The 22766-nt window shown below is 40.6% G+C and overlaps 1 protein-coding gene across 2 annotated transcripts in view; it reads right to left on the bottom strand.

Annotated features, from left to right (window-relative positions):
• Positions 1-22766, bottom strand: part of pard3ba (par-3 family cell polarity regulator beta a) — a 427783-nt gene that overhangs the window by 213297 nt on the left and 191720 nt on the right. For both annotated transcript variants that reach the window (XM_062060174.1, XM_062060183.1), the window contains 2 exons: positions 4074-4289; positions 3168-3372 (listed from right to left, as the gene is read on the bottom strand). In XM_062060174.1, the coding sequence (XP_061916158.1) occupies positions 3168-3372; positions 4074-4289 (421 nt within the window). The remainder of the gene's footprint in view (positions 1-3167; positions 3373-4073; positions 4290-22766) is intronic.

Raw genomic sequence — 22766 nt, 5'->3', positions numbered from 1 at the left:
AGATTGAGCCACACAATGCTCGAGCTAATTAAGTCATATTTCAAGTTCAGTAACAATCAAGTCGGCCAGGGAAAGGCCAGTGAGTGAAAGAGAGAGAGGGCGAGAGTCTGAAACTCTATTGGAAGTCATCTTGTGAAAAATTAAAGGCCTTTTTTCCCCCAATTTCTCCATATTTTGTTCTGTGACATTGCAAAATGACACAGAATCGTACTTGTAAAAAAGCAAGTATTTTACATTAATGCGATCTTGAGGTCCCGTGTGCGGTTCTACCTTAGAGAGTGTGTGTGTGTGTGTGTGTGTGTGTGTGTGTGTGTGTGTGTGTCCTTCACTCTGCCCTTCTCTACCCGCGCGAACATCTCTTCCATTACTGCCCTTGACACTGTAGCCGATTGAATTCTTATCTGGCATCTGCGGGCTCACGTTCAGCACGCTCTATCGCTCGCCAAAGCCTAATTGAATCTGCGGTGTTGGAAGTGCGGCGATACACTAGCCACACCGTGTCACTGCCAAAAGATAAGGGCTGCTCATTGGAGGATTGGACCCACCACAATCGAGATGGGGACACGTTGATAAAGGGGTGACGAGCCGTTTGGCTAGGTAATGTGCCCGTGGACTTTACTCAGGTTGACTGAAAATGGATTGTCCTCCATTAACCGGGAAGGTTGGCTCATATTCAATATCCCATAATCCTTTGCTCACCGGTTCATTTGTTTAAAGTTTATGGGGAGACTTGTTTCCTGGTCTCTTTGGCAGTGATGGGCAAGCTACTTAAAGTAAAGTTAAAGTACCACTGATAGTCACACACACACTAGGTGTGGTGAAATTACTCTCTGCATTTGACCCATCCCCTTGTTCCACCCCCTGGGAGGTGATGGGAGCAGTGAGCAGCAGCGATGGCCGCGCTCGGGAATCATTTTGCTGATTTAACCCCCAATTCCGACCCTTGATGCTGAGTGCCAAGCAGGGAGGTAATGGTTTGAACTAGAGATGTCTGATAATATCGGACTGACGATATTATTGGCCGATAAATGCTTTAAAATGTAATATCGGAAATTATCGGTATCTGTTTCAAAAAGTAAAATGTATGACTTTTTAAAACGCCGCTGTGTACACGGACGTAGGGAGAAGTACAGAGCGCCCATAAACCTTAAAGGCACTGCCTTTGCGTGCCGGCTCAGTCACATAATATCTACGGCTTATCACACACACAAGTGAATGCAAGTATACTTGGTCAACAGCCATACAGGTCACACTGAGTGTGGCCGTATAAACAACTTTAACACTGTTGCAAATATGCGCCACACTGTGAACCCACACCAAACAAGAATGACAAACACATTTCGGGAGAACATCGGCATCGTAACACAACATAAACACAACAGAACAAATACCCACAACCCCTTGCAGCACTAACTCTTCCGGGACGCTACAAGAAAACCATTTTTTATGCATATGTAAATTTATTCAGTTATAAACATTCAGTCATTTTGTTCTTTCCTTCATGGATCTAAACTTTACCGCTGCCGGTATTTGTTTCTATATTTTTATTGTAATATTTTCAGAATGTGTTTGTTCTATTTTTGGCAAAAGTAAGACAAAGAAAACAATCTGAAGTTGTCTTTATTTTTTTAGTTTTAATGCCATGATTTTAATAGAACGGCCCGCGTGTGCACAGATTTGCCTCCATCGGCCCCTGAGCTAAAATGAGTTTGACACCCCTGCCCTACAACTACCTCTAAAGGTCCCCACACCCCACTGTATGTATTTATTTGGTTTGCCTTTTCTTTGGCCCACCCCTGTAATGTTATTCATTTTCTCTGTCTACAGTAAAAAACAGCATCGATCTATATCTTGACAAACAAAAAAACATTGACCTGTGTGTTATTTGAGAACAGTTAGTAATGATTATGTGCAGTCAAACTTTTCATGAACTTAAGTCACATTAATAGTGTTCCTAAATCTGTGTTCGTTTTAGAGCAGTTATGATTTTGGTTTACAGAGCAAACAACTAAAAACTAAGGTTTAGGACATTGTTTTCTCTAAACCCATACATTTGTCTAAATATAACCAAGGACACGCATTATAGTGGGTTTCCTGCACGTTATCTTTATTACTAAAGAAAACATCTAATCTACTGGAGAGAATCCCTCTACCACTTTAAATAGACTCCCTTTTTAGACCAGTTGATCTGCCGTTTCTTTTCTACTCTGCTCCGGGGTGGACCGCTAGCCTGTTCATCGGATGGGGACATCTCTACGCTGCTGACCCGTCTCCGCTCGGGATGGTTCCTGGTGGCCCCACCATGGACTGGACTTTCGCTGATGTGTTGGACTTTCACAATATGATGTCAGACCCACTCGACATCCATTGCTTTCGGTCTCCCCTAGAGGGGGGGGGGGTTACCCACATATGCGGTCCTCTCCAAGGTTTCTCATAGTCATTCACATTGACGTCCCACTGGGGTGAGTTTTCCTTGCCCGTATGTGGGCTCTGTACCGAGGATGTCGTTGTGGCTTGTACAGCCCTTTGAGACACTTGTGATTTAGGGCTATATAAATAAACATTGATTGATTGATTGATTGATTGATTGATTTTCAAGTGCGTTCTTTTTTTTTTTTTTTTTTTGAGTTGTCAGCTTGAAGCGTCCCTCTGTCTCGGACTCCCTCGTCGTCATGTGACATGAGTGCATGTCTGTTATGATTTTGCTTACTAGTTTCGAAAACCCGCCTTATCTCGCCTCTGACTGGCCAGTCCATAATATTTCACCCTAACCTTAGCCAATTGTGACTCATAATACGAACACCAATCAATCATCATGGATTTTCTCCGTATGTATGTATGTTCTCATTCATCCAGGTCATTGTATTTTCTCCATGTTTTTGGGGGGCCTGAATTCGTAGTCCATTTTCTCGCTTTGTAGCTTGTAGCTTGGATGTAAACTACCTCGCTACATGGGTCTAAAAGTAGCTAAGCTACAAGAAAAGCTACTGGCTAAAAAATAAGCTAAGCTACAAGAAAAGCTACTGGTTAAAAAAGTAGCTAAGCTACCGCCAAGCTTCTGGAAAATGTAGTTAAGCTAAGTATTGTAGCTTGTTACTGCCCATCACTGCTCTTTGGTAGAAAATCGTCAACTAAGAAATCGGTAAAGTGTAAATATCCCACCTTACCTCAACAGACCGAAACCTTTCTTTTTGGTCTTCTTGTCCACATCGTCTGCAGCCTCCTCACGTTTCTTCTTTCCTTTACTCTTTTTCTCCTGCTTCTTCCCGCTGACTTTCTTCAGACTCCTCCCATCTTCTACATCCAGGCCCTGACGGGAGGAGCTGCCGGCCGGCGTTTCGTGGCCGGAGCTCTGCTCAGACAGGTCGTCGTCTGTGAAAGGAACAGGACGCCGCCGCATGAAAACATGTCATCGACACAGCTGCACACAGGGAAACCTCGTTTTGCGAACCGCTCGTTGAATGAAGTGTGGGGGGTTTTTTTTTTAGACTTTTTCCAGCATTTTCTAGTTTTTTATGCTCAATATGAGTCGTAAGAAAGTAATGGACATGCGATGTCTGGTTTGAAAAATTCTGAAATAGAATCCACAACGTTGTACGACATTGTTCCCTCCCACCTCCTTTCAGAAACAATCGGAATTGACCTGCAGTGTGAACAAGGCCTAAATCATCTATTTCATATGTTTCAACAGACACGTTACAGTAAGATTTAAAGTTGCTTCTCCTAAATTGCTGAATGGATAAAATCATGTCATTTCATTAAATCCAAGTATGGTCCTTTGGCCGGCCTCGGGCTGTTCGGGTGCCAGCGCATTATGAAGGCTGAGGAATGTGTTTTGGCAGTGTGGAATCTAATTCAAAAAGTTTACAATGTCAAGAGTAGATTCTTTTTTTTAATGTAGTGATGTCCAGTAACACTTTGAAAATAAACTATTTCAACAAGTGCAGTTAAAAGCTAATAATATATTTTAAAAAATTTGTTTAATTGTATTTCTGGACTGTATATGTCAAAAATCCAATAAACTAATACAAAAAAAAAAAAAGAAGCCGATAATTCAGAGTTTTAAGCCTCACCATCTTCCGACGGGCCTTCATACGACTTGTCGATGGCAATGCGGAAACTCTGGTTGCACCCGCGCCCCCGGACCATTTGTGGCGGTGGCCGATAAAATGGCACACGGGCCTTGATGTGATCCTGCTGGGCCTCCGACATGGCCGACTGGAGACTTTCGAGGGAGCTGGACTTCCAGAGTCCCAGGGTTGGGCCCAGCGTTCCTCCAGTGGTGTGCTCTAGAAGAGGGATGCATGAGAGAGAGCAATCAATCAATCAATCAATGTTTATTTGTATAGCACCTCACAATGGTGCACAAAGTGCTTTACAGGACAAATAGGTTAAAGGCCTACTGAAACCCACTACTACCGACCACGTAGTCTGATAGTTTATATATCAATGATGAAATCTTAACATTGCAACACATGACAATACGGCTGGGTTAACTTATAAAGTGCAATTTTAAATTTCCCGCTAAACTTCCGGTTGAAAACGTCTATGTATGATGACGTATGTGCGTGACGTCAATCGTTGAAACAGAAGTATTCTGACACATTGTATCCAATACAAAAAGCTCGGTTTTCATCTCAAAATTCCACAGTATTCTGGACATCTGTGTTGGTGAATCTTTTGCAATTTGTTTAATGAACAATGAAGACTGCAAAGAAGAAAGTTGTAGGTGGGATCGGTGTATTAGCGGCTGGCTGCAGCAACACAACCAGGAGGACTTTGACTTGGATAGCAGACGCGCTATCCGACGCTAGCCGCCGACCGCACGGATGATCGGGTGAAGTCCTTCGTCGCTCCGTCGATCGCTGGAACGCAGGTGAGCACGGGTGTTGATGAGCAGATGAGGGCTGGCTGGTGTAGGTGGATAGCTAATGTATAGCTCTGCGAGGTCCCGTTGCTAAGCTAGCTTCAATGGCGTCGTTAGCAACAGCATTGTTAAGCTTCGCCAGGCTGGAAAGCATTAACCGTGTATTTACATGTACATGGTTTAATAGTATTGTTGATTTTCTGTCTATCCTTCCAGTCAGGGGTTTATTTCTTTTGTTTCTATCTGCAGTTAAGATTGATGCTATCACGTTAGCTCCGTAGCTAAAGTGCTTCGCCGATGTATTGTCGTGGAGATAAAAGTCACTGTGAATGTCCATTTTGCGTTCTCGACCCTCATTTTCAAGAGGATATAGTATCCGAGGTGGTTTGAATACAAATCCGTGATCCACAATAGAAAAAGGAGAGTGTGGAATCCAATGAGCCAGCTTGTACCTAAGTTACGGTCAGAGCGAAAAAAGATATATGTCTTGCACTGCATTCTAGTCCGTCACTCAAACGTTCCTCATCCACAAATCTTTCATCCTGGCTCAAATTAATGGGGTAACCGTCGCTTTCTCGGTCCGAATCGCTCTCGCTGCTGGTGTAAACAATGGGGAAATGTGAGGAGCCCTTCAACCTGTGACGTCACGCTACTTCCGGTACAGGCAAGGCTTTTTTTTTCAGCGACCAAAAGTTGCGAACTTTATCGTCGATGTTCTCTACTAAATCCTTTCAGCAAAAATATGGCAATATCGCGAAATGATCAAGTATGACACAGAATGGATCTGCTATCCCCGTTTAAATAAAACAATTTCATTTCAGTAGGCCTTTAAAAGCAAGTAAAACCACACATATTAAAACAGTAATAATAAATACTTGTAGCAATTGTTTGTTAAAAGCCAATTTAAACAAATATGTTTTAGTTGAGATTTAAAAACTTCTAGCTCCGTGGTGGCTCGGAACTCAGGTGGGAGGGAGTTCCAGAACTTGGGTGCGGATGCGGAAAAGGCTGATGTTGTCTGTCATAGAAATTAAAATAAAAAATCACGATAGGAACAACTGCGATAGGGACAAGGTTCAGGCCTTTCTTCAGCCACAAGCCTCTTTCTCGGCTTCCATCACCACATGTCCGTCCATCCATCCATCCGTTTTCTACCGCTTGTCCCTTTTGGGTTCGCGGGGGTTGATGGAGCCTATCTCAGCTGCATTCGGGCGGAAGGCGGGGTACACCCTGGACAAGTCACCACCTCATCGCAGTCACCACATGTCACAAGCAGCTATTTATGTTTAATTTGTTGAAGTTCAATACATTTTTAACCTACTTACGGAAGGTTTACAGCACTTTTGGTCCAAATACAACATTAAATGCTCAATCTTAAACAGTGTAGAAGTCCTACACCATCAACTCCATGTTTGTTTACAATACGACAATTACGACAGCAAGGCATGTAAGACAAAAGAGGAGTTTGATTTGGTCATCTTGGGGTAATCTCGCCTCAGTGGAGTGTTTACATACAGTCATGGTCAAAAGTTTACATACACTTGTAAAGAACATAATTTCATGGCTGTCTTGAGTTTCCAATCATTTCTACAACTCTTATTTTTTTGTGATAGAGTGATTGGAGCACATACTTGTTGGTCACAAAAAACATTCATGAAGTTTGGTTCTTTTATGAATTTATTATGGGTCTACTGAAAATGTGACCAAATCTGCTGGGTCAAAAGTATACATACAGCAAAGTTAATATTTGGTTACATGTCCCTTGGCAAGTTTCACTGCAATAAGGCGCTTTTGGTAGCCATCCACAAGCTTCTGGTTGAATTTTTGACCACTCCTCTTGACAAAATTGGTGTATTTCAGCTTAATTTGTTGGTTTTCTGACATGGACTTGTTTCTTCAGCATTGTCCACACGTTTAAGTCAGGACTTTGGGAAGGCCATTCTAAAACCTTAATTCTAGCCTGATTTAGCCATTCCTTTACCACTTTTGACGTGTGTTTGGGGTCATTGTCCTGTTGGAACACCCAACTGCGCCCAAGACCCAACCTCCGGGTGTCATGATCTGTGGTCTGGATTATGTTTTTGTTATTTTCGGTTTGTTTTGGACTCTTTTAGTTCCTGTTTGCGCTCCCTTGTTTGTTCAGTTACCATGGCGACTTATTAGTTTCACCTGCCTCATGTGTTCGGGACACGCACTTGCTCTAATTAAGAGACTATTATTTAAGCATGTCTTTGCCTGTTAGTCGGCCTGGCGACATTGCCCTTTTCATGCTCGTTTCATGCCATTGCTTCATTCATGCCGCAGTAAGTCTTGTTCGTTCCATGCCATAGTTTGGTTAGTTGTTTTCTATGTCCATAATTCAGTCTAAGTGTTAAGTTTTATGTTCCTGAGCCTCTCGTGCAATTGGCACGCTTTCCTTTTGTTTTAGTTCCTGTCTTTTGTCCTGTGTAGTTAGATTAATAATAAATATGTTCCAGTGGCGTGCAGTCACTAGAGGCAGGGGAGGCGGGGCCTCACCTGCCATCATGGAAAGAAAAAAAAAAGAAAAAGAAAAAAAAAAAAATTAAATTGTTATATGTATCCAGTGATTATACTAAAGTTATTTTCCATTTAACTTCACCAGTTTTAGATTATTTTTATTTTTATTTTCACATTTGCCGTTCAAATACTGATCAGCAGCCAGTTGAGGCACTTGTGCCTCACCATGGATTGCGACTCGGCTAACTGCTGGCCTGCTGTGCAGTGAGACTGTATTGCTATATGCATTATATTATACATTTCCATAGTTTAGTTAGCTGAGGTATATAATGTACAGTGTATTTTGTCAACAACTGTATGTGTGTAACGTATTTTTAGTGCTGAGCGATCATAAATCTGCTGCGGAGACACACTGTGTGAGGCTCGTCTCATAACCCCGCCTCCTGGTGCCAAGCACCTCCGCCGCAGAATGCACTGCCCGACGGGAGCACCGCGGCCACACCAACCAAAGCCCACACCCAAACCCTCCACGTGCAAGACCGAATCCACCCAAAAAAAGTAACTTAACAAGAAGCCAAAAAGTGCAAAAACAACAATGCTCGCGCTGCAGGAGCCGCGAACGACCGCAGGGACACAACATTAGGTACACCTGCACTGCAGGTTCATATGTTTTTAAATTTGACTGTGATGATGCAGTCGTGCCTCACCAGACATTAACCTCACCGCACGCCACTGATATGTTCCTACCTGCTACCTTTGTCCGGAAAAGTCCGATTGCATCCCGGGAGAACAATCCTCGCAGTAAGTTGCGAAAACCCCCTCGTCGTGACAGAATGTCGCCAGCCGACTAACTGGCAAAGACAGGCTTAAATAATAGTCTCTTAATTAGAGCAAGTGCGTGTCCCGAACACATGAGGCAGGTGAAACTAATAAATCACCATGGTAACTAAACAAACAAGGAAGCGCAAACAGGAACTAAAAGAGTACAAAACAAACACAAAAGAACAAAAACATAATCCAGACCACAGATCATGAACCTGGAACCATGTCCCATTTACTCTCTGTAAAGCACCAGTTCCATTGGTAGCAAAACAGGCCCAGAGCATAATACTACCACCACCATGCTTGATGGTAGGAAATTGTGTTCCTGGGATTAAAGGCCTCACCTTTTCTCCTCCAAACATATTGCTGGGTATTGTGGCCAAACAGCTCAATTTTTGTGTCATCTGACCACAGAACTTTCCTCCAGAAGGTCTTACCTTTGTCCATGTGATGCCACGGGACATGTAACCAAATATTAACATTGCTGTTGTCATGATCCGTGGTCCGGATCATGTTTTGTGTTTTCTGTTTGTTTTGGACTCCTTCAGTTCCTGTTTGTGCATCTCCTGAGTTTGTTACCATGGCTACTTATGATTTTCACCTGCCTCTGGTGTTCGGGACGCTCACCTGTTTGCAATCAGAGACATTATTTAAGCCTGGCTTCATTGTTTGCTTCACGCTACTCTTACGAAAGTTTTGCTAAGTCTAGCTTCAAGTGCTATCGGCACCTTGTTTCGTCGGTTGTTTTCTGTTTTGTACCTCTTTGATTCTTGTTTCAAGATTAAATCATGTTCCTACCCGCAAGTCCTGTCCGGAGTCGTCCGTTTGCATCCCGGGAGAACAAACCTCGCATAAAGACGCGACCCCAACGTAACAGCTGTAAGTATACTTTTGACCCAGCAGATTTGGTCACATTTTCAGTAGACCCATAATAAATTCATAGGAGAACCAAACTTAATGAATGTTTTTTGTGACCAACAAGTATGTGCTCCAATCACTCCACAAATTATTGGAAACTCAAGTGTATGTAAACTTTTGACCACGACTGTAAGTAAGACAATAAAACAGACAAGTGCTGCTCTTAAGACATGTAAATGGTGTCTTATTTTTTTCAGCAGCTGAAAATATCCTATATGAATGACTTCTCGAAGGATGGCATCATGCACTTAAGACATTTCCTTCTTGCTTCAGAAGCTTGAAAGAGTCAGAAATGGGCAAGAAAACGCAAAGCGAAAGTGAAGAGACAACAGTCAAAGGAGGTGGAGGGGGGGGGGGGTAAGCACAGTTGCCTTTTTAAGTCCTAAATTGACTTTCTGGGAGGAAGGAGGATTTGTGGGGAATAGGGGGTTATAAATAGAGAGGGGGGAGCGTTCAAGAATAAAACGCTCAATTTGAGAGGCAGGATTTGTGTCACAAATGTAATTATAGCTGTCCAGCTCCGAGCCTGATAGAATTAAGCTCCTTCAAAGCACGCTGCTGTACTATTCACAGAGAAAACGTGTGAGTGTGTGGGTGTGGGCGTGTGGTTATAGTTGGAGGATTTGGGTGAAAACCTCCCGACATTTAAAGTCCTGATCCTCCGACGTGATACGGCGGCGTGTGCCTGTGAACCTGTGGGGCGAAACAGGAGCGCCGGGTCCGAGAGTCTGGCTGTGCTCCCCCCATGCGTGTCAGGTGGTTAAGGCTGCAGGTAAATGAATAATGAGGGTTTAATGGGATGGATGGGTGCCGGAGAGGTGGCTATCATCGCCAGCTTGAGCCAATGGAGGGTGAAATCGGCGTTTATCACATACCGCTGCCCACTGTGCCAGCAGATGCTCCCGTGGATCGGTTTGCATCATGTCCACCTGATTGCCACTGACTCAAGCTGGTGCACAAATTTGACAGGCAGCCGAAAAAGGCAACCAGGCTGAGATGACGGGCAGCGGCCTTCACAGCTATTACACCTTTAGGCCCTTCAGCAGATTTCATTACGCCTGCATATTACACTTTTTTTTTTCAAATTGTGCCTATAATTGACAATATTTATGAGAGACAAGAACACGTATGTTGTTTTGGTAACACTTTAGTATGGGGAACATATTCACCATTAATTATTTTCTTATTAACATGCAAATTAGTAACATATTGGCTCTTAATTAGTAATTATTAAGTACTTATTAATGCCTTATTCCAGGGGTGTTCAAAGTGCGGCCCGGGGGCCATTTGCGGCCCGCAGCTAATTGTTTACCGGCCCGCCACACATTCTGCAAAAATTGCAAAATTGACAATATTGCAAAAATTTAAAAAAACATTTTAAAAAAGTGGAATGAGGTGAAATCTAACAAGAAAAAGTTGCAATGTTGACACAAAGCTGCCATGCAGGCTGTTTTTTTTAATTTTGTCTTTGTTTATTTTTTTGCCATTGCTAAAAAAAACAAGACTAAAAATCTATGTTATAATGAATTATTAGTTAAAAAATACCACTTTAAAATGTTTTATGTGGAAAAAATATTGCATATATTGTGTGGTTGCTATATAAAAACATCAAAGTTTTACTCGACAAAAGAGCATAAAACAAACAAAATAATAGTTCAAACGTAAAATCGACAGATATATCTGAAGTTGATCTCGTAATTTAAGTGTTAAAAGTAAAAAAAAACTAATAAAAATGTATCACTTTATGAGTGGGGGACCTTTTGGATCCCAAATATATTTAGTAGGATTTTATTTAAATTTTCACTGTGATTACTCAAAAATATTAAAGAATTATAATCAATGGTGTCCTGCATTATTGATCTTTTGAGGCTCTAATAACTAAATACTGCATATTTCAGTTTTACTATAAAAAACGAAGTTGTCTTTGACAGAAAACCTTTTTTTTTAAACTTTATATCAACCTCAAGTTGATATAGAGATTTACTGTAAGCGTTAAATAAAAAATAATAATAATAATTTGACATATTTTTAACAGTTTAATGACTGAGACCCTTTATAGACCCCGGGAGCCCTAAAGGTTAAAAAAAAAAAAAAATCCATGTATTTTATTAAGGTTTGAAAATGAAAAATTTAAAATGGCCCCCGGATGCTTAAATTTTTCCGTGTACGGCCCTCAGTGGAAAAAGTTTGGACACCCCTGCCTTATTCTGCATGGCCTTATTATACAACCAGTAAGCCATTAACTAAGAGTCTTCCCTCAATAACCTCAGAATTATTGCTTATTAGTAACCCTAACCCTAACCCTTATATGTTCCCCCAGTGTCCAAATAACTGTAAATTAAGTATTTGTTACTTTAATAAGCAACTAATTAATAGTGAATATGTTCCCCATACTAAAGTTTTACCGTTGTTGTTTTTTTAATGCATTCTTACTAGAGATGTCCGATAATATGGTTTAAAATGTAATATCGGAAATTATGGGTATCGTTTTTTTAAATTATCGGAATGTTTTTTTTATTTTTTATTTTTATTTTTTTATTAAATCAACATAAAAAACACAAGATACACTTACAATTAGTGCACCATCCAACAAATGTACATCCATTTTGTTTGTGACGGACACCTGGACACAAAAGGGTTGTTTCTTTCTGTTATTAATATTTCTGGTTCCTACATTATATATCAATATATATCAATACAGTCTGCAAGGGATACAGTCCGTAAGCACACATGATTGTGCATGCTGCTGGTGCACTAATAGTTCTAACCTTTAACAGTTAATTTTACTCATTTTCATTAATTACTAGTTTCTATGTAACTGTTTTTATATTGTTTTACTTTCTTTTTTTATTCAAGAAAATGTTTTTAATTTATTTATCTTATTTTATTTTAAAAAGGACCTTATCTTCACCATACCTGGTTGTTCAAATTAGGCATAATAATGTGTTAATTCCACGACTGTATATTTCGGTATCGGTTTACACTACCGTTCAAAAGTTTGGGGTCACCCAAACAATTTTGTGGAATAGCCTTAATTTCTAAGAACAAGAATAGACTGTCGAGTTTCAGATGAAAGTTCTCTTTTTCTGGCCATTTTGAGCGTTTAATTGACCCCACAAATGTGATGCTCCAGAAACTCAATCTGCTCAAAGGAAGGTCAGTTTTGTAGCTTCTGTAACGAGCTAAACTGTTTTCACATGTGTGAACATGATTGCACAAGGGTTTTCTAATCATCAATTAGCCTTCTGAGCCAATGAGCAAACACATTGTACCATTAGAACACTGGAGTGATAGTTGCTGGAAATGGGCCTCTATACACCTATGTAGATATTGCACCAAAAACCAGACATTTGCAGCTAGAATAGTCATTTACCACATTAGCAATGTATAGAGTGTATTTCTTTAAAGTTAAGACTAGTTTAAAGTTATCTTGATTGAAAAGTACAGTGCTTTTCCTTAAAAAATAAGGACATTTCAATGTGACCCCAAACTTTTGAACGGTAGTGTATATCGGTATCGGTTGATATCGGTATCGGTAATTAAGAGTTGGACAATATCGGAATATCGGATATCGGCAAAAAAGCCATTATCGGATTTCCCTAATTCTTACTCATAAATAAAAGTCCACTTACAATGGAGTCTATGCGAGGAACTTTATTCCGCCCATAAAGCCCTCTAAATAGTAGGGCTGTGAACCTTTGGGCATCACACGATTTGATTCGATTCTTGGGGATAATGATTCGATTCACAATCGATTCTAGATTTTAAACTATTCTCGATTCATAATCAATACTTTTTTAATAAAATTGGGTGCCAGTTCTATGATTAACTATATTCTTCCATAGAGTAGACAGCTTTGAATAATTGTTCTATTACTTACTTACCTACTGACAACAAATATTGGCATCTACAACAACAATATGATTTGCCTGGCTGGAAAAAGCGGATTAAAAAAAATAAAACATAATTATTTATTTTTTTAATCAATTAAGAATTGGGGTTTATTCGAAAATCTTTTTTTTTTTGACACCCCTACTAAATAACCATCAAAAAACTAATTTTTTAAGTTGTTCTTAACAGCATATTATTGTAAATTGAAAAAACCTACTAATGTTTTTGTGTTAAAATTATGTTGACTGAGCTGCCAGTTTTTGACTGTAAAATCTACGATTGTTGTTGTTTTTTAACGGTGTATTACTGTAAATGGAAAGACGGTACATTTGTTTTTACGGTAGAAAAACTGGCAGCTAAGTTGCCAAAATAGAAAAATAACTAGTACCGTTTTTCCATTAACAATATAATGTTGTAAAAACCATTGTAATTTTAACACAAAAATTCTGGCAACTAAGCTGCCAGCTTTTTCCATAAACCCAAATTTAGACTCTGGAATGGCGAGAAAGACCCTCTTCTCTTCATCTAAACGGGAATATATCAACATCCCAACAGTCGACATCCCAGTGAGAGCAGACGTTGTACAGTAATGTTTAATTATCTCATGAAGTCTGCAGTGAGTGGTAGTCAGTGGTGTTCTTAGAATGAAAAAGTTAACGTCCTGATGCGTTTGTGAAATTCATGTGCCGCCAAATGCTTAAGATTAATGAAATATGTAAATATTAAATATTATAAATGTGCCGGTTACTACATTGCAAATATACTTACAGTGTGTATATACAGTCGTGGTCAAAAGTTTACATACACTTGTAAAGAACATAATGTCATGCCTGTCTTGAATTTCTAATAATTTCAACAACTCTTATTTTTTTGTGATAGAGTAATTGGAGCACATACTTGTTGGTCACAGAAAACATTCATGAAGTTTGGTTCTTTTATGAATTTATTATGGATCTACTGAAAATGTGACCAAATCTGCTGGGTCAAAAGTATACATACAGCAATGTTAATATTTGGTTACATGTCCCTTGGCAAGTTTCACTGCAATAAGGCGCTTTTGGTAGCCATCCACAAGCTTCTGGTTGAATTTTTGACCACTCCTCTTGACAAAATTGGTGCAGTTCAGCTAAATTTGTTGGTTTTCTGACATGGACTTGTTTCTTCAGCATTGTCCACACATTTAAGTCAGGACTTTTGGAAGACCATTCTAAAACCTTAATTCTAGCTTGATTTAGCCATTTCTTTACCACTTTTGATGTGTGTTTGGGGTCATTGTCCTGTTGGAACACCCAACTGCGCCCAAGACCCAACCACCGGGCTGATGATTTTAGGTTGTTTCATCTGATCACAGAACTTTCCTCCAGAAGGTCTGATTTTTGTCCATGTAAAGTCAGATGAAACAAAAATTGAGCTGTTTGGCCACAATACCCAGGAATATGTTTGGAGGAGAAAAGGTGAAGCCTTTAATCCCAGGAACACCATACTACTGTCAAGCATGGTGGTGGTAGTGTTATGCTCTAGGCCTGTTTTACTGCCAATATAACTGGTGCTTTACAGAGAGTAAATGGGACAATGAAAAAGGAGGATTACCTCCAAATTCTTCAGGACAACCTAAAATCATCAGCCCGGAGGTTGGGTCTTCGGCACAGTTGGGTGTTCCAACAGGACAATGACCCCAAACACACGTCAAAAGTGGTAAAGGAATGGCTAAATCAGGCTACAATTAAGGTTTTAGAATGGCCTTCCCAAAGTCCTGATTTAAACATGTGGACAATGCTGAAGAAACAAGTCCATGTCAGAAAGCCAACAAATTTAGCTCAACTGCACCAATTTTGTCAAGAGGAGTGGTCAAAAATTCAACCAGAAGCTTGTGGATGGCTACCAAAAGTGCCTTATTGCAGTGAAACTTGCCAAGGGACATGTAACCAAATATTAACATTGCTGTATGTATACTTTTGACCCAGCAGATTTGGTCACATTTTCAGAAAGACTCATAATAAATTCATAAAAGAACCAAACTTCATGAATGTTTTTTTGTGTCCAACAAGTATGTGCTCCAATCACTCTATCACAAAAAAAAACAAAAGTTGTCGAAATTATTGGAAACTCACTCACTCATGACATTATGTTCTTTACAAGTGTATGTAAACTTTTGATCACGACTGTAAAACCTTGATGGAGGTGTTTGGATGTTTTTTTAAAGGCTTTAAAGGCTGAATAGAGCGACTCCAATTGGCTACAGTGTAAACAGATTTTTACTTGCATGTATTCATTAGTTAGAATGCATGTTTTTGTCTTATATAAGGATTGTAAATGATGAAATTTTTTTTAAAAAAAAGCTAATTTTCCAATTTTTTGGCATCCCTTTTACACGTGCACTGTAATTCCGGACATATCTGAACAATAGTAGATAAGAGGTGTGCAAGCACAAATGCCAAAAGCATCGAAATGAGGCTGGTTGCTGACATTGCAATCCTGGTACTATGACTAAGAATTGCCACTGACACGCTACAGCAGTGCCACTTAAGACAAGTACAAAATGTCATTAGAAATTCTACCTTAGCCAGCGTCAACCCTAATTGTGATCGCAACAGGAGCCCAGAACTTAGCCTACTGGTCTGGTGCTTCAAAGACTGATCCTACAGGTGTCCGTCCCCTTCGAAATGATCCCATCACAGTAATACTCATATTCAGGGGGAACATTGCAGGAATTTTAATGACTACCCCACTGTGTCTCGGCAGTCTTAGGGTCTTAACACTCAACCTTCACATGTACGGCAGTCAGCAGATCTGTATACTGGCTGAAAGGTTGCCACGGTTACAAGAAAGTGCCCACTCCATCTGAACTGCTGGGGCTGGTGAGGTGAAAATGTGTATATATGTGTGACTGTGATGATTGGTTGCCAGGGAGACACCAAGAGTGGAAGAGTGCTCTGCCATAGTTCGTCAAATGGAGTATGGTGAAGACACACATAAAGCAGATTTATAGACACGTACATAAGACATAGATGCAAAAAAACATGCTTTCTAGCCAATATCATAAAACCGAACAATAAAACATTGTCATGGACACAAGCTTCAAACAGACATCCTCACTATAAAAACATACGACAAGCACCTTTAAATGACCCTCTGGTCCATGCTGGTTTAATCAACTGCTCAAATAAACTGCATAGTCACATGCTCATGAACAATGCCCCGTTTCAGCCACACTAAATCATCGTTTAAGGTCCCCCTCCTTGGTTAATTTTTACACGGGTAAGTGCGCCGTGTATTTCTTGAATCTCCGGTTCTTAGCTTTGTATGGACTCATTGATCGTTTACAAACTAAGTTCGGAGAGGAAGTGAAGCCAGAAGAAGTGTCGTCAGAAAAAACGCGCCCCACACAGGAAGTGATGTCACAAAGAACGCGCCACAGCCAGCTTCATAATAAAGCGGGTTCGTGACTCGGAGCTAGCCGCTGGAAATATGGAGGCGAGTCATCCAGACATGCCCGTGTTTCTCCTCCCTCTACATGTGGAAATCACACATGAATACCTTAAGAGAAAGCGATTGCAGCTATTTGGGATACAACACTTCTCAGACGGCAAGAGAACTTTCGAATGTCCAGGTCAGCTGTGATTCTACTTACTGAAAAACTTTGGCCATTTGTCGAAGGAGAGACAACGAGAATGCGGGCTCCCGTGGATGTGATTTAAAAAAAGGTAGCGTGTGCTTTGTATTACCTCACCGTCGAGGGAAGACTACGGAAAACGGCAAATGGTTTTGGACTGGCAAAGCAGACTGTATCAGTTATTGTCCGCCATGTATGTCGCGGACTCAACGTCTAGGTCCAGAGTATATAAAGTCACCAAAAAGGAATGGACAATGAAGGTGAAGGCAAAAGAGTGAGGAGTGTCTTGACCAGGGGCCGTACTTATCAAGCTTCTTAGAGTGCCATTTTACACTTAAGTCCTGAGAATTTGCGAAATTTAGTCCTACTCTCAAACTTAAGAATAAAAGTTTTTTATCAACGTTCTTAAGTCTAAGAATCACTCCTACTCTCCACGATATTTAAGAGACCTTCAGAGGTGTCTTAAGTGGTTAGGAGTTGCCAGCAGGGGATGGCACTGAGGCGAGAGAGACGTGACCGAACGTTCAGGGAGTGGAAGGATGTCCTGGATTTGTTTGATGACGAGCAGCTGATGAAACGGTATCGTTTAGACAGAGCGGGTATTATTTTTGTCACAGATTTAAAACTTTTCGATTCCTTGTTGATTTCTGCATGTGGCTGCAGTGGGCTAGTATATATAGAGCCACCCACACCAATTTCAAATTAGTTGCCTAATTAATGAATTGGAAAGAAAATGTTATGAGAGTAGCGTATGTGTGTGTGGCCCTTTAATAGGTGACAGCATGTGAGGTGAGTGATGTCAGTGAGTGTGTGGGCGAGAGAAGAGAGGGAGCGGTAGCGTGAGTGCCGCCGTGGACTAGTTTGTTCTGTATTATTTTGTAGTTTATTGTCAAAATATACACTCCCATTGTCCACTTAAATATTTCTAAGATATTTCTTTATTCTTAGACAACGGATTCCCTTCCGTGATTGGTCATTTCTATGGACACAGAAATGACGTCACCTAAAATTGCGTTTACGGCACATAGTAATGTCGTAATTCAGCTCTGAGTGTGACACTTAAGATTCAGTCCTACACTTGGCTGAAAGTGTGAGAAAGACGCTTGATAACTAACTTTTAAGTGCAGCTTTCAGCGAATAATTTATTTACTCTTAAGTCAACTCTTAGCAGACTTCTTAGGAGTAATTCTAAGAAGCTTGATAAGTACGGCCCCAGATCTCTAGATCCCTAGATTGATTGATATAAAATGTCCTTTATCACATTGTTTACTTTCATGTGTCCATTAACCTCTAAAGGCCTTAGTGGCCACATGTGTGGACAGCACCTTTTAGCTCTTATTTCCAAAATTGTGTACACTACTGAATTGGGGTCTTCTGCTGACATATGGACACTTATACTGCCATCTGGTGGTGTCAGAAGAGTACAACATACAATGGAATTTGGGGAAAAAAAAGGGTAAAAATAAAAATTAGCATGTCACTACACATGAAGTACACATTTGTGTACTTATGGACTAAGTACATCATATCAAAAGATGATTTTTAGTTTCTATTCTAATTAGGGTCCAATAAGCCCAAATAGCAAAGAGAAATAAACAAAGCATGTAAACAAACAGCTTGGGCCTTAAGAGGTTAAAATTAAAGGAAAATATTTAGTTTGTTTCACAACACCTCAGTCACCTTTCATTAGGCACATCTAGCCTTATAACTGTGGCTATGATAACAAATTAACAAAAAAAATTAAAAGTTAACTTTTTGCTTTCACTGAGGTAGCCAGACAAGTTAAGCAGACAACAAAAATAATAGAGCAAGAAATGCATACAACCATGTTGTGTAAAAACTACAAAATCATTCATATTAACTCAGCTCTAAGTTGTGAAAAAGGTTACAAATTATACATTACATGACCTTCACAGTACAAACAAGTCCAATAATGGACTACCGTATTTTCCGCACTATAAGGCGCACCGGATTATAAGGCCCACCTTCAATGAATGGCCTATTTTAAAACGTTGTTCATATATAAGGCGCACCGCTATAAGGCGCATAGAATAGACGCTACAGTAGAGGCTGGGGTTACGTTATGCATCCCGTAGTTGCGAGACCTGTTGTATTGGTCCATATATAAGGCGCATCGGATTATAAGGCGCACTGTCAGCTTTTGAGAAAATTGGAGGTTTTTAGGTGCGCCTTATAGTGCGGAAAATACGGCAATAATTTCTATCCAATGTTCATTAAAACGACAACTTCCCGGCACGATGGACCGAAGCACCGATGCACCGCTGTCCTCTTGGGGGCGACACAGAGCATGTAAGATCAAGCGTGTAGCTTTCATTTTTAAGGAAACTTGTTTAATTTTTTGCCATTTTTATAATTTTCTTATTGAGTCAGACTGACGAGAAATATGATGAACATTTCCAATCGTTTACAAGCACGTCACCCAAAATCCAAGCATTTTTCAAACCTTGAAAACACAACAGAAAATCAATATGTTGAAACAGAAAAAATGAAGGTACACCTCAGTGATGATAGTGACCGTCTAAAAAAATTGTTTTGTTATTAGACACAGCAGTGATTAATACACCTAATGGGAACTGTTATGTGCATATTCTGTACATTATGCTGGCATCAAGCTAACAAAGCTGCTTATGTCTCTCTTGCCTCTTGCCTGTCAAAGCAATTCCATTCCAAGATAAGGCCAATCCAAGGTGCACTCCAATGAAAGAATAATCAGTGGTCACTCTTCACTGCCCATCGCTCACCTAACACACTTGAATCCTGCATCAAAGTCTGGAGGAGCTGCTGTGGCTATAATTCAGTTTTGCTTTTAAGATATATGAGGGTACGGGGACATGTGTGCCGCGTGTATGCAGCCTCTGACGAGATGGATGGCTTTAATAACCGCCGGGGACTTCGAAGGCCATTTCATAATTACCCATGCCTCTACTGGATTACCATAACACAGTGGTAAGGGTAGTGGAGTATGGATTGGTGTGGGTTGTGTGTCATTTGTAAATACATGACCAATAAGAAGGGAATGTGCACATGTAATGGGAATGCAATCGGAAGACATACAGAGCACATCTTTACTATACCTTCACTACTAGTGAGCCTACGGCTGGATATACAAAACCCAAAACCAGTGAAGTTGGCATGTGGTGTAAATCGTAAATAAAAACAGACTACAATGATTTGCAAATCCTTTTCAACTTATATTCAATTGAATCGACTGCAAAGACAAGATATTTAACGTTCAAACTGGTAAACTTTGTTATTTTTTGCAAATTTTAGCTCATTAGGAATTTGATGCCTGCGACATGTTTCAAAAAAGCTGGCACGAGTGGCAAAAAAGGGCTGAGAAAGTTGAGGAATGCTCATCAAACACTTATTTGGAACATCCCACAACTGAACAGGCTAATTGGGAACAGGTGGGTGCCATGATTGGGTATAAAAGCAGCGTCCATGAAATGCTCAGTCATTCCCAAACAAGGATGGGGCGAGGGTCACCACTTTGTGAACAAATGCGTGAGCAAATTGTTGAACAGTTTAAAAACAACATTTCTCAACCAGCTATTGCAGGAATTTAGGGATTTCACCATCTACGGTCCGTAATATCATCAAAAGGTTCAGAGAACCTGGAGAAAACCAATATTGAATGCCCGAAAGCAACACCAGTGTGTAAAGGATATCACCACATGGGTTCAGGAACACTTCAGAAAACCACTGTCAGTCCCATTAGCTGCGGAAGCTAACTCTCCAATCAGCTAACCAAACTCAATAAGTCCACTGTAATGTTTTAGATTAATTTACGAAACTGAAACCGTACAAAAATAATAGGATAGGATAGGATAGGTCTTTATTGTCATTGCACAAGTACAACGAAACTTTGTTTTCAGCACAAACCCGTTCAAGGTTAGATAAACAAACAGTGTACAGGGTCACAGAACAGGAACGCTGATGGGTCGCCAAAAGGCGCCCTGTAAAAGATGGGAAAAAGGTAAACGCTGGGTAAGGATGAGTAAAAAAATACAATCTAGACTGGGCTCCTAAGGGGGCCCAGTCTGGAGTGGGAAAAAACCTCCATAGCAAAGCACATACACATATTACAACGTACATCTCGAGATATCTAGCAACAGAGGGGAGTTTGCTTCTTGACATCACTTGGACAAAGATAAGACCTTCTGGAGGAAAGTTCTGTGGTCAGATGAAACTAAAATTGAGCTGTTTGGCCACAATATCCAGCAATATGAGAAAAGGTGAGGCCTTTAATCCCAGGAACACCATCCCTACCGTCAAGCATGGTGGTGGTAGTATTATGCTCTGGGCCTATTTTGCTGTCAATGGAACTGGTGCTTTACAGAGAGTAAATGGGACAATGAAAAAGGAGGATGACCTCCAAATTCTTCAGGACAACCTAAAATCATCAGCCCGGAGGTTGGGTCTTGGGCGCAGTTGGGTGTTCCAACAGGATAATGACCCCAAACACACGTCAAAAGTGGTAAAGGAATGCAGGCTAGAATTAAGGTTTTAGAATGACCTTCCCAAAGTCCTGATTTAAACGTGTGGACAATGCTGAAGAAACAAGTCCATGTCAGAAAACCAACACATTTAGCTGAACTGCACCAATTTTGTCAAGAGGAGTGGTCAAAAACTCAACCAGAAGCTTGCCAGAAGCTTGTGGATGGCTACCAAAAGTGCCTTATTGCAGTGAAACTTGCCAAGGGACATGTAACCAAATATTAACATTGCTGTATGTATTCTTTTGGTCACATTTTCAGTAGACCCATAATAAATTCATAAAAGAACCAAACTGTGTCCAACAAGTATGTGCTCCAATCACTCTATCACAACAAAATATGAGTTGTAGAAATGATTGGAAACTCAAGACAGCCATGACATTATGTTCTTTACAAGTGTATGTCAACTTTTGACCACGACCGTACATCCTCACTGCTGGATTCGCTCCCAGGCAAGTTGTAAGAGAGCTGGGAAAGGAGCTTCTCTGTGCCAGAGCCAACATGCTGGAGGAAGTCCCACAAGCCTAGAGCATGTTTATCATCATAACATAATGCAAGAACTGATCCAGCGGGGGAAGGGATCACAAAGAGGCAATCGGATGTATTTGGAATTCAGAGAAAAAAATAGGCAAGGAGCCATGCAAAAGAGAGCAGGAGACCAAATAATCAAGAGAGAGCTTGGTGGGAGCTGGGAAAGATGGAAGTGGAAAAAGGCAAGTAAAAAAAGCTCAGACCTCCATTGAAGACCAAGGAATCAAGTGTAAAGAACGAGGGAGTGAGAGGAAAAAGAGGAGTGAAGCACTCTCGCCAGAGAGGAAAAGAAGGTTTTAGCCAGATTAAAGAAGCCAGGCAGGCCTCTTAAGACCATCCATCTAATGAAATATGTCAAAGCCCATAAAGAAACACTGAGGCCATTTAAGAGCCAGGGTGAGGGGGTGGGGGGGTGCAGCACAGGAAGCCAGCCCGATGTGCCTTGTCAGCAAAAAATGAAAAACACGCAAAAAGCACTGTCAATACGCATTAGCAAAGACGTCAGCGGGGAGACGAGAGGAAAACAACATCAGTGGAATGCAGCAGAGCAGAAATAGATCTCCTTATTTATCGTGGGTCGCCGGGTTACAGGCGGTGATCAGAAATTCCAGGAAAATCTTTGCGGCAAAGCAGGTGGGAGGGGCGGGGTGAGGAAGGGGAGAAGGAAGAGGAGGTGGTGAAGCCACTGGAAGTGCGGCGTGAGAGGCGGTCGAGGTCAGTGACAGAGCTGGGTCAGTCTTGTTTTCAAGCCTGATATAATAACAAATATGTTAAGAAAACCACCACACTTAAGTTTCAAACTAGGGTTGTTTCAGTCACGGTTTTACGCCGTTAATTCCAATATTGCGACCCCCGAACGGGACAAGCGGTAGAAAATGGATGGATGGATGGATCTTCCATGATTGAGATCAGATGATACCGATCACTCGGGATAATGTTTGATAAGAAATTATAGAGTTCGAGCCCATTATCGAATCCTCTTATCGAACCGATTCCTTATCGATTCTCTTATCGAATCCAGATAGGTTGTTATATATGGAAAAAAACACAATATTTGGTTTAACAAAAGCTCCCTTTTATTTTATAAGAAAAAAAATAAAAATAATAAATAAATAAATATTGACTGTTA

The sequence above is a fragment of the Entelurus aequoreus genome, linkage group LG01, assembly GCF_033978785.1.
Source record: "Entelurus aequoreus isolate RoL-2023_Sb linkage group LG01, RoL_Eaeq_v1.1, whole genome shotgun sequence".
NCBI classification, from domain to species: Eukaryota; Metazoa; Chordata; class Actinopteri; order Syngnathiformes; family Syngnathidae; genus Entelurus; species Entelurus aequoreus.
Note: the sequence above shows the minus strand (reverse complement) of the source record. Positions and strands in the feature narration are given on the sequence as shown.